The sequence below is a fragment of the Symphodus melops genome, assembly GCF_947650265.1.
Source record: "Symphodus melops genome assembly, chromosome: 4".
Classification (NCBI taxonomy): domain Eukaryota; kingdom Metazoa; phylum Chordata; class Actinopteri; order Labriformes; family Labridae; genus Symphodus; species Symphodus melops.
In genome coordinates this window covers 15,419,769-15,435,973 of record NC_136694.1, presented here as the reverse complement: position 1 = coordinate 15,435,973, position 16,205 = coordinate 15,419,769, and the positions used below count along the sequence as shown (strand labels likewise).

The 16,205-nt window shown below is 36.8% G+C and overlaps 1 protein-coding gene across 3 annotated transcripts in view; it reads left to right on the top strand.

The window, feature by feature from the left end:
• Window positions 1-16,205, top strand: part of LOC306822038 (copine-8-like) — a 113,376-nt gene that overhangs the window by 65,055 nt on the left and 32,116 nt on the right. For all 3 annotated transcript variants that reach the window (XM_079340753.1, XM_079340752.1, XM_079340754.1), the window contains 2 exons: window positions 3,565-3,628; window positions 14,661-14,764. In XM_079340753.1, the coding sequence (XP_079196879.1) occupies window positions 3,565-3,628; window positions 14,661-14,764 (168 nt within the window). The remainder of the gene's footprint in view (window positions 1-3,564; window positions 3,629-14,660; window positions 14,765-16,205) is intronic.

Below are 16,205 nucleotides of genomic sequence, written 5' to 3'. Positions count from 1 at the left end.
GCCTTTAAACCTTGTGATTGGTTTGTTGAAAAAAGCGCTGGTGACTTAAGTAGTGCCTTTTTGAAAAGTTGAAAGATTTTTAACTTGAGTGCTCGGAGCAGCCACACAAGAACGGCAGAGCGCTTGTTAAAACGATGCTGGGCACTGCGCTTTTCATCCGCTTTCTGCTGAAAATGCTCTCTACCTATTAAAAACAACAGAAAAAAGATGCTAGCGCTGAGAGAGAAAAACTCAAGGTGGAGACAGGGCCTAAAAGTTTAACAAGAATTCATATGACTACTGTTTTTATGTGCGTCTGTATCCCTTATATACTTTATATGTCCAATAACTTATCTCTGTCTCTCAATGCTCCTCTTTGCTCCCTGCCAGTATACTTCAGTCTGTCAGTATATGTTAATATCAACAGATCAAAAGACCTGTGTGCATCCTGTGAGTCTTTGAAGCATTGTGTTGATAGATAGGTTGTATTATGCATGCACCAAAGCTTTGACTCTTCTAAGAGACAGAAAGAATATATTTCTTTTCAGCCATCCTAAGTTATTGCAAAAAAAGAATTCTAATTTGCCCAGGTGCAGTTCAAAGAATAAGACTCACTGCTAGCCCAACACATTTATTAGATTAGTGTTTCAGGTTTTCTGTAATATCAGGGGGCACTGTGTGCCTCGGGCCCTCAGGAGGTTTATATTTGTAAGTTTGGATTTGGCATGCCTAGCAACGAAATGGGTCAAGTCTGATGTGTCTGTTTTTTGTGAGCCATCCAGCAACACAGTTATGAATAATACTACAAGTTTTTAAAGAAAGGATACAGAAAGACAAATATTGTTAAGTGTGGCTGTCCTGTTGTATTTTTTTGTTTTGTTTTTTAGCATTGCCAGCCTTTGGTTCATCTGGAAGGTACATGACAACAAACCCGTGTTGGTTAAGCATTGCTCCAGTCAAGTGGTTATATGCCAGTTTAATCTAATCTAACATCTAATCCACTACATAACTTGATAATAATACTGTAAAACTACGCTGCTCCCGCTGAATGTCATTCATCCACTTGTTCACATCCAGGCTACAGAACACAGTGCCAGCAAGTGGCACATTGCTGATGTCTGATCACAAGTTGTCCACCTTAAGTATAGGTCAATCAAGACACATAAAGGAAATATTGTTATCAAATCACACAAAAGAGGTCCTCACTCATTTGCCCACATTCATTAGGTAATGTGCAAATGTGGGCCTTGTGGACAGAGAGCCTGTGTGTGAATATTGTCGTACACACCACAGAATCTTAAAGCAACCTTTGGCTTCATAGAAAGTGCTATGTCACGCCCACACTTATCTATTTGACAGCACACTCTCTGTTGCATGTACATAATAGCTATATTTGCTGCAAGCCTATCAAAGCTAAGTTTGTCGTTTTTACATGTGAGACAATATGATTAAGACTAGAGTACGTTGTCTTTAAACTAGACAACAGGGAATGGAAAATCAAATCAAAATGGTCACAAAGAAACATGTGGAGATGTATATTTATATTTATTTTTGGAAGATTTGCACAGGCATTCTTAAAGTTACCACCTGCATTTGGATCACATGAATGTACAGTATGTTTTTCTTTATATCAAGTGTAAGTAACAACACAAACAATTTCTACTTATACTGTAGACTGTGTAGTGTTTTTTTTTTTTTTTTCAAACCAAAATTGCACAGGGGTTCTAGTTGAAAGCCTGAACAGCAAGGGTTCAATTATGCTACCCTATACTCTTCTGGGTCTTTATTTTTCACCTTTTAGCGACCTTAAAATTACAGGCTATTTCTCGGAAAGACCCATGAGGAAATTGATTCAGTTACAGGATGTGAATGAGAGGATAAGAATGTAGGGTCATATGTCTTTTTAAAGTGGTAGTTCGAGCCAGTGGCTGTATGTCTGCAAGTGTGTCAGGTTTTGGGATGAAAACACCTTCACAGTTTCTTGCATCACTTACCCATGTGAACAGGATGGTTTCCTCACCTAAAGATCAACGGGAGCCTTTCACTGTTTGGATCAAAGGTCTGCGACTACCTCTTCTGACAGACACACACATTTGAACAAAGAGAAGGAAGCACTTACATGCACAGCTGGATATCACTTTATCCAGCCTTTGGAACTCAGTATTTCTTGTGCAATACCCAAGTCCAGTCAAATCCTTGAGTCTTGTGAAGATTTTGTTGAAAGAAACATATACTGAAATTGTCAGAAAAATACCACATTTTGCTAGAAATAAGGATTTAAATAGAAAAAATTACAGATTATATACACTTATGCCAGGGGTGTCCAAAGTGCGGGCCATTTGAGGCGTGTTTTTGCAGCCCCTGAGCTCAATCAAAAAATTAGGAGATTTTGGCCTGAGGCCTAATTTAGATGGCATATTTTGTTATTTTTCTTTTTCATGTTAGCGAGGGCTGAAAGATATTCATGAAATAGAAAATGTTCAGTACAGTGTTTTTTTTCTTTCTTCTTTTAACAGCTTTGACTATTTTCCAATTTTTTGTTAACTATGAAAATGAACCTATGCATAATTTTTGCAAATAAGCGGACTGTTGTTTAACCATTTAATAACCTGAGGTAAATACAGAAAGCTTTTTTAAAAAAAAACAAAAACCAAAAACATGCTAAAGGCTTGATTCTGAGAAAAACAAGTAAAAAACAGATAAAGAAGAACAAAAGTAATTGATGTCCGTTTATTAAAGAGTTTCTTGAGTGAACATTTCATTTCTGATCTACAAATTGATAATAAGTATCCTAATTGGCTGTTTAGAGGACACATAATATACATTAGTTCTGCATTCGGTAAAGAATAACTGTACAGACAATAAAAACATCGACAGATGTTTAAGTCTTAATTTGCATTCTTCTGTGGACAGATAAAGAAAGCCTCCTGCAATCCTCCACAACCAGTGTCACCCTTCGTACAACATTTTACACTATTAAGGGACATTCCTTGTACTTTGACATGCAGGTGATGAATGAGGCAATTAACAAGCTTACAGAATGATCACCATAAACCTTCACAGTCCCCAGAGGAAACATTTAAAAGTTAATTAGTCCTAAATGGTAGGTGGGGTGGATTTTGACTGGACACAAGAAAAATTCAACTCAGAATACAGAATGTATATTCTGTTCAGTATGAATTGAAATAAGAAATGAGATCAACTAAAAATACAATAACATTATGAGGGTCAAATAGTCACTCTTTAAACAGAATTATCAGCTGTAATTAATAAGAAAAATATATAGCAGTTTACAATAAAGGCAGAATTAGTTAAATTACTCAGGGGCTTCTTAGGCAGTGCAAAGGTAACTCATTAATCTTAAATGTTAAAATAAACATTCTCTTCTTCTGATTAGATCAATTAAAAAAACAAACGTTCTTGAAATACTTTGGGAATCAGTTTGTGGTTATTGTGGATAATGACAATGGGAGGGCTAATTCACAGGCATTTATTGATTACTTAACATCCAGGATCTGACAAAAAGGAGATTTGCTTCCTTTAATCTCTGCAGAGCTCTTATTGCTTTGTCTCTTTGCTCCACAGAGGGATCCCAGGGAAGAAGTGCGGCACTATCATCCTGTCTGCTGAGGAGCTGAGCAATTGTCGAGTGAGTAAGCCATAATAATCTTCACTGACAAACACACATTAGCTGGCAAACATCTGTCAGCAAAGCCTGCTTACACAGGCTCAGTTCATAAAGTAGATTGAGCTGTATTGATGCTCACAGAGGAGAATGAAGTGTAGGTGTACAGAAGCATACGTGGAGAACTTCCTCTTGACTAGCATTACGCCCACTTTTAGAAAGAATCAGACCATTTGAAAAAAGCTGATAAAGCTGATATTTTGACATTTTTTGTCTTTTAATCCTTATTTTGTCCATTTGCAAACTTTACTTTTTTACAATTGCGTGCATTTATTGCTGATTTGCAATAATGTTGATAATATTAAACATTGAAATGTATGACAATATAATCAACACAATGAAATAACTAAATAAAAATCACATTTAATTGTAATGTTTTACATTCATCAGGTAAAAATTCCTCACAGATATAGGCTAATTGGACTGAACAGGTTTTTTTTTTGGTTTTTTTAAATTTGCACTATTAGATAGATAAAGGACATTAAAGACACTGTATCAGTATATCATGTCCACGGCTTTAGAACCATGTGCATGCACGCCTAAAAAAAAGGATAAGATCACGTGATCATCTCTGAGTTAATGAAAATGTCTTCTTTCAAACAAACTGTTTTCAAGCTTTGACCCAGTCGGATTACTTTTTATTAACGTTAGATTACTTTTGATGAATGGGCACGTCAAATTCCTTGTCAACCTATGTGCTCACTGTTCAGAGTTACCAAGGTTATCAAGGTTTGAAATCCCAACAAAAATTGACAATTGTTATGTCCCGGCCTTTTATGTACAGTTGTTAAATCTGTCATTGCCTCATGTGTTTCAGTAACTGTCATTTTTGACATTTGTTGAATGTAAAGTGACTTTGAAAGTATCATTTAAACATGAAGCTCTCACAGAACTGGAAAGACAGATCTCAGCTTGACTGTACCTTGCTTGCCAAATTAGTTTAGCAAAAAATCAATTGAGAAATGGGAAATTCAAAGTTCTTTTAATAACTGATTCAAAGCAAAGAGCTTTTCCAGGCGGCTTAATCTTTTGGAGCGTTGTGTTCAGGCGTAATTAATGACTTAAGTAGTGTAATTAGACTTTAAAAGTGTGTCTCTTTCACACTCTGAGAGTCTCCATGTCACGTTGATGTGTCCCCTATTAATTTTATTTTAGCTGAAACATCTGCTATTACTTTAATTCAGACTGTATTGACAGAGCGTTTAGGAGGAAGTGCTGTCCAGAAAAGAAGATCACTTATAGATGACACTGTGTACAGCACAGTATGTTGGTACGCACTTTCAGCCTCTCTGTGTTTGTGGGATTGATTCTTAAATAAAGTGCTTAAAGATCACTACTACCCATCCACCTATAATCATGCACATGCACACAGAATTGTTCTGCTGCATGCACACCACACGCACGCACACACAAAAACTGGTACTTTCCCTCTGTGGAGCATCCCCTTGCCTAATGAAATAGCCCAGGAACATAATGGGGTGAGTGTGGACCATCCCCACAGCTGACACTGTGGTGAAAAGCTGTGGACGCTTCACTGAGCTCCCAGCATGAAGATCAGAGGAGGATATTGAAACGAAAGAGAGTGCATCAGAGCAAGACAAAGGGAGAGAAAAAGACAGAGAGGTATAGTAAATGAGAAAAATATGGCTCAATGAAAATGAAAGAACAAATGAACAGTGATAAGATGGAGTAAAACACTGATTTGAACGTCTGTGTGTTTAGAACAGAGACATGAATCAGAGACAAACACACTGAGGTGAATCGATAGAATATTATTTCACACCCTGCGTGTCGCAGCTCTCAGCGAGAACAACAGATCGGCCGATGATGGGGTGAGACCAAGTGTTGGTTAATTAAAACGCAGCCCTGCCTGACCTTGTTGTCCCATGGGGCCTGTTGGATACACAAACATATGCACACAAAACACTTAGAAGGATATACACATATATGCAAACTGACCCGTGAACATTTAAACTAACTTTTTTTTAAAGTACTGATAAACTCCTTGTCCTGATACTTATTAACATATTAACAAAATCACATTAACAGATCTAGTACTGGCTGGAAAACACAAACAGTGCAAACAGAGAAGTATGAAAACACAAGCTGTTGTTTTTGTTAGCTAAAGCTGGTCTAATCAATATCTTTTACAATAGATCTCATAAATCTTTTGTCAATCTAGGTCGTTTAAAGGGTATTACTTCTGTAGAAAAAGTTTATGATGCCTCTTATGAGATTAGCCTGGTCCCACTGTTTTGATTGCAGTGAACGCACTGCAAACAAAGCACTAAAAATTCCTGCTTAGCACCAAAAGACCAAACCAAGAAGTTATCAATCAGTAAGAGAAAGTAGTGGAAGCTAGCACAAGAACTTCCCCTCTCTCACTAGAACAAAAGGGTCGTTAATATTCTCTTTGCTTTCTGAGAGTGGACAAAAAAGAAACTCAAAGTGAATGCTAATGTTGCGACTTCTCTGCTGGAAGTGTAAAAAAGGTGCGTGAACAGTTTCTATATGTTGGTGTAAACAGCTTCTTGTCAAGCTGGGAATAGATTCCTAAATAGCTTTAAAGTGATACTGAAACGTATATATAAAAATGAGGCCCTTTCTTTATTTCCTTTCGTTCCAAAGCTTTGATGAAGCTAAATGACCCTCACACTGAGGAAAATATTCACATCTCCAACAGATTGGGAAACAAAGTTACTGTGTTTCTATGTAATTGTATCTGACACCTCTGCTATCTCGACAAGAATTTAAATTAAAGGATTAGATTGAGCAAAACACTTGCTAGCACATTATGAATTTGTAATGATGGACATGCTGTGGGTATGGCGGGTCGCAGAAGGTTAAAACCCATTAAAAAGTCATGAACTGACATTATTCATCAGTTTCTATCTAGGATAGTCTCGAGAGAAGAGAGCACTGTTTGCGTGAGTGTATTAGCAGTAACACCCTGCACAAATAAAAATAGTCTTTTTAAGACTTGCAATGGAAGTTTTTTGTCGATACTTTCAGCCCTAGTTTCCCAACCTTATTCTTAGCAATTATATTTTGTACACTTTTAGTACTTTTTTAATTTGTATTCCATATTATATTGTTCTGTTAGTAACATTGTGTGTTTGATATCCTGCTGCCTCACTCTCCCAGCTTGGGATCAATGAAGTACATCTATCCATCTGTCTATCCATCTATCTATCCTCCCACCATAGGTCAGTCTCACTGAGAAAGTTACTGTCTCTCTCATTGGGAATGATTGTGCAGCTAGCTCATTCATTGTGCACTTGTACAAACTGAGTTGGAGCAACATTATGTTCTGATACACTTGTTTGTAGTACAGACAGTTTCTAATAGTGTGCTGAGTAGTTTGTGTTTCTCCATTTTTGCGAAAAGACCCAAAGCATCTAAATAATTTAAAAATCAGATTAAAATGTCTCGAACTTGAACAATTCTTACCTTCTACCCCTCAAAGTCTTAAGACAACAAATTCACTTAGATAACTGAGTTATCTGAGTGTTTTCTTCAAAGGTAGAAGAACATCTGGAGATGTGTTTTTATTGCTTGGATACCATTTCAAGTTTTGTTAAAGTTCAGGAATTGAACATCATTAAGATACTGACGAAAGGAAGAGCAGCAAGAATTCATAAACTAAGGTTAAAACAAAAAAGTAGATGTACGAAATGAATAAGCTATATGGTAGAAAGCAAGTATGCATTTTAGAAACTTGCCTAGAGTGTCTGTTTTTTTAAAGTAATCAACCATTTGGAAAGTTGGTTATTTGGTCTTTTACTTTGGGCTGCTTTAAAAGATTGAGGTTAAGTGTAGCCTTGAAAGTAACTGAAATCCCGGGGGGGAAGGCTTGCCCTGCTCTTTCCAAGGGTTAACACAATCTACTAAAATGCACTTCTAATATTTAATCAATCACTCAATATTTGTTTAGTGCCTATTCATAACAAATGTTTTCTCGAGACACTTTACAAAAAGCAGGTTAAAATACATTACTCATTGTTATTTTAGACCCAATGTTAATCCATCACTTAGAAACATTTAGCAAAGTTACAGTAGCAATAAAAAAAACGTCCTTGAAATCTCATCTCAAATTCAGACTCATGAAGAACAGCGGTCTGCCTAAAGTACACGAGGCTTGAAAATGGGAAAAGGGAAGATGAGATAAGGTGCAGGAAGAAGGATGTTCAACATTTCAATGATTTGACGTTATATTATATCTTTTAAATGTATTTTATGTAAAACTAAAAACATGGAAGTTTTATGGGAGTTAGGTGCTAAAACTATTATTAGTAGTAGTATTGTTATTATTGTTATAAAAGTACAACAAAATAATATGTCATTGTAGGTTCTGAGTCATAAAGGTCATGGTAAATCTAAGCTGAAAAGGCAACTACACTCAGTGAAAGATCTTAAAGAAGTGAAGTATCCTTTCAGAGAAGAGGTGAAATGTCTTTCAGATCGTTGACTAAGTCATGTTGCATTTGGATCAAGCTTTGGTATAATCTAATGTGTGTATTTGATTCAGGTCTGGCTGTGGTAACTAAAGTAACTTTTCAGTAGGGCATGGGACATAATTGGGTTGAGAGTGGTCTTTACTGAGTGCTTATACTTTCATTCTGGCACAAGTATCCATGTGTTTATTTCAAATGCATCAAATGTACCATATTTTATGGCACTGACACACTTAATGCAACTTTATGCACATGACCGATTCAACAACAAGACACAGGGCAGAAGAAAAATATTTCTAATTATTTAGATGAACTTACTTTCATAACAGTTTGTCTCTGATAAATCGAAAGCATATGGACAAAACAGCCTGAGAGGTTTGGGAACAGAACTGGTGCTTAGGAAACAATTGTCCTCCCATGTGACCAGATTCATGAGGCATGCAGTGAAGTCATCAATTTTAGTTTATTGAAACTCTCCTGCAACTTGGTTTGCTACTCATTAAAACTTTCTGCTGCTATATCTGAACACCATGACTACATAATCTGACGTTACATAAATGTGATTAAGTCCCACTTGAAATGCAATCAACATATCCAAAGCAAGTATTCGGTAAGGGTTTACTAAGGCTCGGTGGAAACAAAAAAAAAAGGTGGGGGTTGTTTTCAAAATGAGGCATTCTTCAAAATAAAGGTCACTGACATTTAATCCTACAACATGGCGTTCTGGAAAACACAGCCCACTCTATCTAAACCTAGCAACATTGTCTCCAATACAGATTTCTACTTTATACTTCTTTCAACTACTCAGCTACTTTGAAAAGAAGCTAAGTACATGCCTTGCATAATTCATTTGAAAAAGATTTAATTTTAATGTATTTTTGGTTGTTAATGTTGTTTTCTCCTAGAAAATACAAAGTAGGCAGATTACACTTTTCCTAATGTCATCATTATCTTGTTACTTCTTAAATGAAACGTAGTAAAAATTAGTGGTGGAAAGTTTCCCATACATTTCCGGAAACTTTCCATGGAAAGTTAATCTTGGGAATTTTGGAAATATTCCAAATCGGAACATTTCCATGGAAATCAATGGGAATCAACTGGAAATTGAGGGTAATTTTATTAAACTGTATTATGTATAAATATAAACTTTTTTTCCCATAAGCAGACATTTATTCAAAATAATACAATTAAATAAACATTTCAACAGATTTACACATATTATCCCATAATATCCTCAAAACTTCCATTTATGTAGTCCACAGGTTGAAACGTGTGGCTTCAATATTCTTGTGCTCTGGGCTCAAATCGAAGTCCAGGGTTCTAGAAATCATCTGTGCATGAGATGGAGGAGTGCACAGTGCATGTAGGGGGCGTGGCCTCAGTAGTCCTGAAGTAAGCAGTGTGTTCGGTGCATGTGATTGAGGAATAGCATATATATTTAAGTGTACTTGCATGAAATCTGTTTTTTTTAATCAAGATTATGCTAAAATACATTTTCTTCAACTATATTTGAAATTCCCCGTTAAAGGCCAACCTTCAGTTTTGTAAATTCCTAGTTTATACCCATAAATTCCCATTAATTCCTGTTACTTCCCATTGACAGTTCCTGGGATTTTGCAACCCTAGTAAGAATAGTGACGGCAGCTTAAGTTATTTTTTCTTTATTACACCCTCAAGTACTGACAGCATTCCAGTTCAAGACTCTCTCCGGCAAAGATATCTCAGGCTGGTTCTTTTATTCTTTAATTTTTACAAGATGTTGAACAAGGTATGTGAGAAGTGCAGAGAGAGTGAGCAAGAGATAGGGCGAGAGAGAGAGAGAACAGTGTAATTTAGCCTGAAGCATCCATATTCACTCTTACTTCCAGATAAAAGAACCATCACAAGGGGGTGGCTTATACAAGTAAAAAGAATCATCTGACCACTCACAGCCAATGTTGATGTCAATTATGAGACCAGGTTCACAATACTATTTTATTACCATTTAAAAAAAACAAAAAAAACAAGAAGTGACATTTTATGTCAATTTATCAATGCATATAATTCTTTTACTGTATCTAATTTCTCTGACAGTCGTAACGAAAATTATTATCTTTTAAATATCAGTAAAAAAAATTTGTGTTGGCTTTGTATAATTACTAATAAAATAACTCAGATTTTTCCTTTATAAAAAGAGAAAGTTATGTCTTAAAATAAGACTGCAGTCTCTGCACAATTGTTTCTGCTATGTCTGCATGCCTCTAAACTTCAGCTACTGATGTTGAACAAGAAAGTACATTTTATTGAAATACGTTTAAATTGCCATATTTGTATGGATTTGGAGTTGTAGTACACATTGTCATTACACAGTGGGGTTGTTTAGGTAGGATGTCAGCTTTTCTTTCTCTGAGGGTCTGTTTGGATTTTTTTGTGAATTATCAAGAAAACAGCAATTTTCAGTGGATCCTGCCTCCATCTGTAGGGCACACAGATGGAGACATCAAGTGGTATGAATGAAATATTTAAAAAAGTAGGAAAAGGGTTAGGGTAAGTGGAGAGGATAGAGGATGCCATGAGAGGGGTGAAAATTTTTTTATTGATTTATTCAACTCACGTACATAGCACATACATTTTTCTAAAAAAAATAAAAAAAAAGATGTAAAACAAAACAACAACATAAATCACAGATTCCACTTCCTTCGGCTTCAAATAGAGCAAGAAAAAGGAATTTCGTTCTGGCAAGAAATCCCTTCTTTACAGAGCCTCACATGTAACAAAAAAAGTGACATCATTATATTATCTTACAAGAACGATATCATGAAAGTATATTTATACTTTTAGACCTTCCCTTCTTGTCTACTACCCATCTCTTTAATTCCTGTAACCCTTGCACACACACACACACACACACACACACACACACACACAAACACAACTCATCGTCCCTGTCACAAACACTCCTTCATTACTCCCCTGAGGGTGTGAATGTGTCTCTATCCAGCCTCGCCCCCCTCTTTAAATATTGATACCCTGATTCTCTCCATATTAGCAAATGACTGTTGATCACAGACCTTTTGCGAGAGTGTGTGTTCGTGCCACAGAGCCTTAATGAGGAGGCAGCAGATGCATATTTAATACCCCCAACACATTCCATCACCATAAACGCTTTTATGTGCCTGTTAGCTTAGAGATTTCCTTTTGTGTCCTTCCACACTCTGCTATCTCAAGAGCACTAAAGCTGCCAAAGTCTGACAATAACCATCAAAAACATGCCATCATCTTTGAGAGTAACATGGACAAGTATCATTTTAGATCCTGATAACCAACCAGTGAAACCGTGTGTTTTATGTTACAAATCTCTGTTCTGTTACATGAATAAAGCCAGCAGAATGACAGTGCTGGTTGATGGTTGCAGTTTTATATTTTTCTCTTTATAATTAAAAAGGATCTACAGAAAACCTTTCTTGAGTAAGACTCAACGTGGCTGCATTAAGTATGATGCATTGCACTGATGGATCCATTTCACTTAAAAAAAAAGTAGTGATTAGTGTCTAGTAGTGATTCAACATTTGTGGATAGTTTGTCCGAATGGTGTTTCTTAACCCTTTTATGGGGGGGGGAAACATCTTCACTATAAGTGTCTTCAGAGTTTTAAAAATTGATGCATGCAGCAATCCAGAGGGGCAAGCTTGAACACTGCTTTCATGTGTTTACAAAGTACCATGTCACAGTCAGCAGTGTACTTGTTCAAGTGAAGTACTTGTTGAAATACACACGCACACACACACAGGCACACTAACAGTATCTAGGGATAGAAGCATGAGACTTGAAATGAAATCTGATGCTGCAGCAAATATTTCTTCGCATGTTCAGAAGACAAACTTTCAGCGGCATGTACGTCAGTCAGACCAGAGTCCCAGAGGATTAAAGGAGAATGAAACAGAGTGAGTCTTTCTTGTGTGTAGGTGGGTTGTGCCAAATGGCAGACGTGGTGTGTTTGTGTCCTCGGGCTGAGGGTGAAGCACAGATAAAGTTCCTCTCTCTGCTGGAATGGAGTGGATCTGTTCCTGAGTGTGTCAGAAGGAAATGTGTTACTGCACGGTGCCTGGCTGTGGGTGATAAAAACACAGAGAGGACACGGGTGGGATGCATACAGGAATTTAAATGGGCATCTGCTTATGTGTACAGAAACACTGTGACGTGACACACTGCTACCCTTGGACCCTCACACACACTTTTCAGCTGATTTGCCACTGGGCACACAGCCAGGCACAAGGTGCAGTCTGCAACATTAAAAAACTATTAAGTGATCATTAGCGGCACCATGGCTGCAAGGCCGCAGGCTCTGACAGTAACAGCAGTCTACTGTTATAGCATCTGAACATATTGTAATAAACCCAGTGTGTGTTAGAGATCAGCTACAACTCAGATGAGTCTGGCTCCGACACACACGAGGAAGTGAGATATGGTAAACAAGTAGTACAATCCCCAACAGCAGGAGAGGGATTTATGTGTGGGCTGTGTGGAATGCAACAATTCATGATAGATAACTGGTGGACAAAATGAACTATCAGGCTTATTTGTTTTAAAGATAGAGAGGATGTAACTTAAATAAAGTGAGTGAGGATTTATCTCCCAGCATCTCTTTGGTTTTGTTTCTTTTGATTTCACTGCCCTCTGTCACTTTCAGATACAGTTCATTTAGCACCACTGTGCTGAATAGTGTTTCCTGCAAAGCTAATGAAAGTACAGCAAGTTGAATATATTCATCATATTGGACAATGTCATCGACTGTATCCTGCTGTCTTTGCTTGATTTGAACTCTGAGGTTTCACTTTAATCTAAAAAAGAGACACATTAGTGTTAAAAAATGGTTCACAGGCTCGATCGAGATATTTATAGTTTTGCTTAAACAACGTTTTTCTTTCTTCTTCTCTTCCACAAAGTTCAATACTTATCAGTCGTACTACTCTTAAATTTGTTACATTTGCCATTCGATCAAGGTTTTCTGAACTATGTACACAGCAGTTTTTAAACTTTTTAATTAAAGTGTAGTGCAAAATACAAATCTTTGTTTGTTATTCAATTTTAATTAGGTGTAGAATTTTACAAGCGATAATCCTGCAAGGCTCAGCTCTGATAAAAACAGTGAGCTCTAATGAACATCACTTTAACAAAGTATACTGAGGAATTATGATGAAAAAAAACAAACAATAAATGCCAAATAAATAAGGTCGAAGTCATTGCTAAGATTGTTTTTTTTTTCACTATTTGAGGAAATTATCATTTTAATAACTTCTGAAACACAAATTCTATCATTGTAGATAATTTCCAAAACATAAGCTTAAGCAATGTTTCAAATATGGACTTACAGTAAATAACTGCATGAAGATGTACAGCAATCAGTACATCTGCATGTTTCTTGGCTTAAACAACAGGCAAAGCATGTCTCTAAAAAGTCAATTTCAACCAAAAACCTGAAAAGTGTATCTGGCGGAAATTACCTACCCTGACTTTAAGGTGTCTTAACATTTATCTGCACAGGTTAGCATGATGACCTTACTTTGAAAGGAGCGCACAATACAGGCCACAAGACTGCAGGTGAACTGTCGTTAGGGGAAAAAAAGTGGTGTGTGTGTAAACAAACATTCACACACACCACTAGGCCACCAGTGGATGTTTGGCTGACAACCAAACATTCAAAGAGAGAATGTAAGTAGGTGAACATCACACAACACAGACTAAGATGTTGAATATGACATCTTTCTACACCAACACATGTGCATATCATTTCTGTCATCTGATACATTTAATACAATAATTTCCCTCAATTTTCAAGCAATTATGTGGAAGTTCAACTTTAGGACATGAATACCACCTGAAGCTAATTGTGCTCTCTCTGTTTGAAGCCTCCTAATTCTGTGCAGTAATAAAGGAGGTTACTACCTTCCCACTGTGACTCAACGCTACATAACTTTTTAATCCCATTTTTTTATGAGCCATATGGCTGGGTCTTTATGCTTCCTGATGGCACTAAGTCCCACACATGTAAAACTCTACCTTATAACAAGTACAGCTGGTCTAATAGTTGAGGCTCATCATGCAAAAAGAATGGTGAATGTTTTAAAAGCGATATAAAACCCAGCCTATCAAATCTGTTTTGCAATGTCCTCAGTAAATAAAATACATTTGCTCAAGCATTGTGATAATATAAGAGAAGCAAATTGGCAAAGATTTTTTCCAACTTGCATATATCTGTGAGTTAAGCTCTTAATGGCCTCCCTGGTCTAATAGTGTTATTGCAGCAGTACTTGTATGTGTTTATAGTTTTTAATGTTTTGTTTTGTTAATGTCTGTGTTGTCCAAATGATCAGATATTCACATATTCCACATGGAAGAAGAGTAAATACACAGACGTAGACAGTTGTTTCATCCACTGTCTTAAAATGATTGTGTTAAAAACAAAGCAGAGGACCAAAGATGCTTTTTGTTCATGAAAATCTTAGGATAAACCTTCTACCTTTTATAATAAACCTCTAAATTCTGTCTGTGCATCTCTGCAGGACAGTGCCACCATGCAGTTCTGTGCCAACAAGCTGGACAAGAAGGACTTCTTTGGAAAGTCAGACCCTTTCATGGTCTTCTACAGAAGCAACGAAGATGGAACGTGAGTGCTTTATTTAGTCATTTTGAGCTTTTGAAAAGGGAGCTCCAAGTGCTTGTACTGCAAGTGGTCTGCTGTTTTGGGGGAAGGTTTGTGCAACCGCCACAAGACAACAATTTCAAATCAATGTTTTAATACGAAGCTGATGCCAAGAATATATTCACACCATTAAAAAGAAATTGAGAAACCACAAAATACTCATATTTAGCATATCTTCTCACTACACAATGAACTTTGTGTTATCATGTGATCATTTTCCTACTGCTTTGGGGGTTGGGTGGATTCAGTACAATGAAGTATCTGAAGACAAACATGTATCATAATAAGAGAGTTCACATATTGTGTTATTAAAGCCCATTGCAAAAAACACTGTCACACATTAGGTTGCCTTTAAAAAAAATATATAAATTAGTCCCCATGAGAGCCTGGAAATAATTTTTGAGATCAGAGAGAAATTATTCAGTAGCATAATAGGTAATTCTTAGGAAATCATCTGGGAAAGAAAAGGAACCTAACAGAACTAACGTTAGAGTAGATACAATGTTGGAGAGAAGGATAAGTGTATAGGAGGTGAGCTGCAGTGGTTACTACTGCATACAACTTTAAACAGCTGCACACAGTAACATTATCCTGTTCACAAACCCAAAACTCCCATGACTCTGCCTTACAAAAATTACTCCAAGGGAGCATACGGAAAGAGGCAATTAACGAAAAACATGTAAAGAAAAAAAGAATAAAAGCTAGAAAAGAAACATCTACATTTTCAACAATAAAAAAGCATTTGGTTTTGGAGTTAATTCACATACAGAAGCACAAACACTACCACATCTCCTTGTGCTTTTCTCTCAGAGTGCTCTTGATCCTCCCGCAGGGATGAGCAGTTGCGGCACTTTCAGCCCCATGTAGCTGGAGAAGCTTTCGCAAGTGCTTCATTAGGCTCTTCTTCAGCTTTTCTCAGTATTTTTTCTTACATACATAACTGGGTGGGAAATGGATCCCCACAGATTTGCAAGGACTATCTGTTGTGGGTGCCAGAGGGGGATACAAATTAGAGGCCTGTGTGGCTAAAAGATTCACTGCACTTGAAAAAGCCTTGAGGCATTTAGTGGAGCACAAGTAATCCAAGGCTTGTGGTGAAAAAAAAACATGGAAAATGTGATAAAACACTTTTGCTTTTTTAGAGGATATTGGGGATATATTTGAGTGAAATTTATGTGGCTCAGCACAGTGACACATTTCAGATATCAGAGCAATTTGCATATCAATGTCACAGTTGTGGTCATGGGGAGAGAGTTTAAATCAAGACTGAAATATTAAATTATTCTCTCTGGACTTTGATGCAATATAGCTGCCAATGTACAAATACTGACACACTCCTATTCAAAGCATCTCTCATGCCAATGTGGGATTTGACACTATCTTTATACATCCATCTCTTATGTTG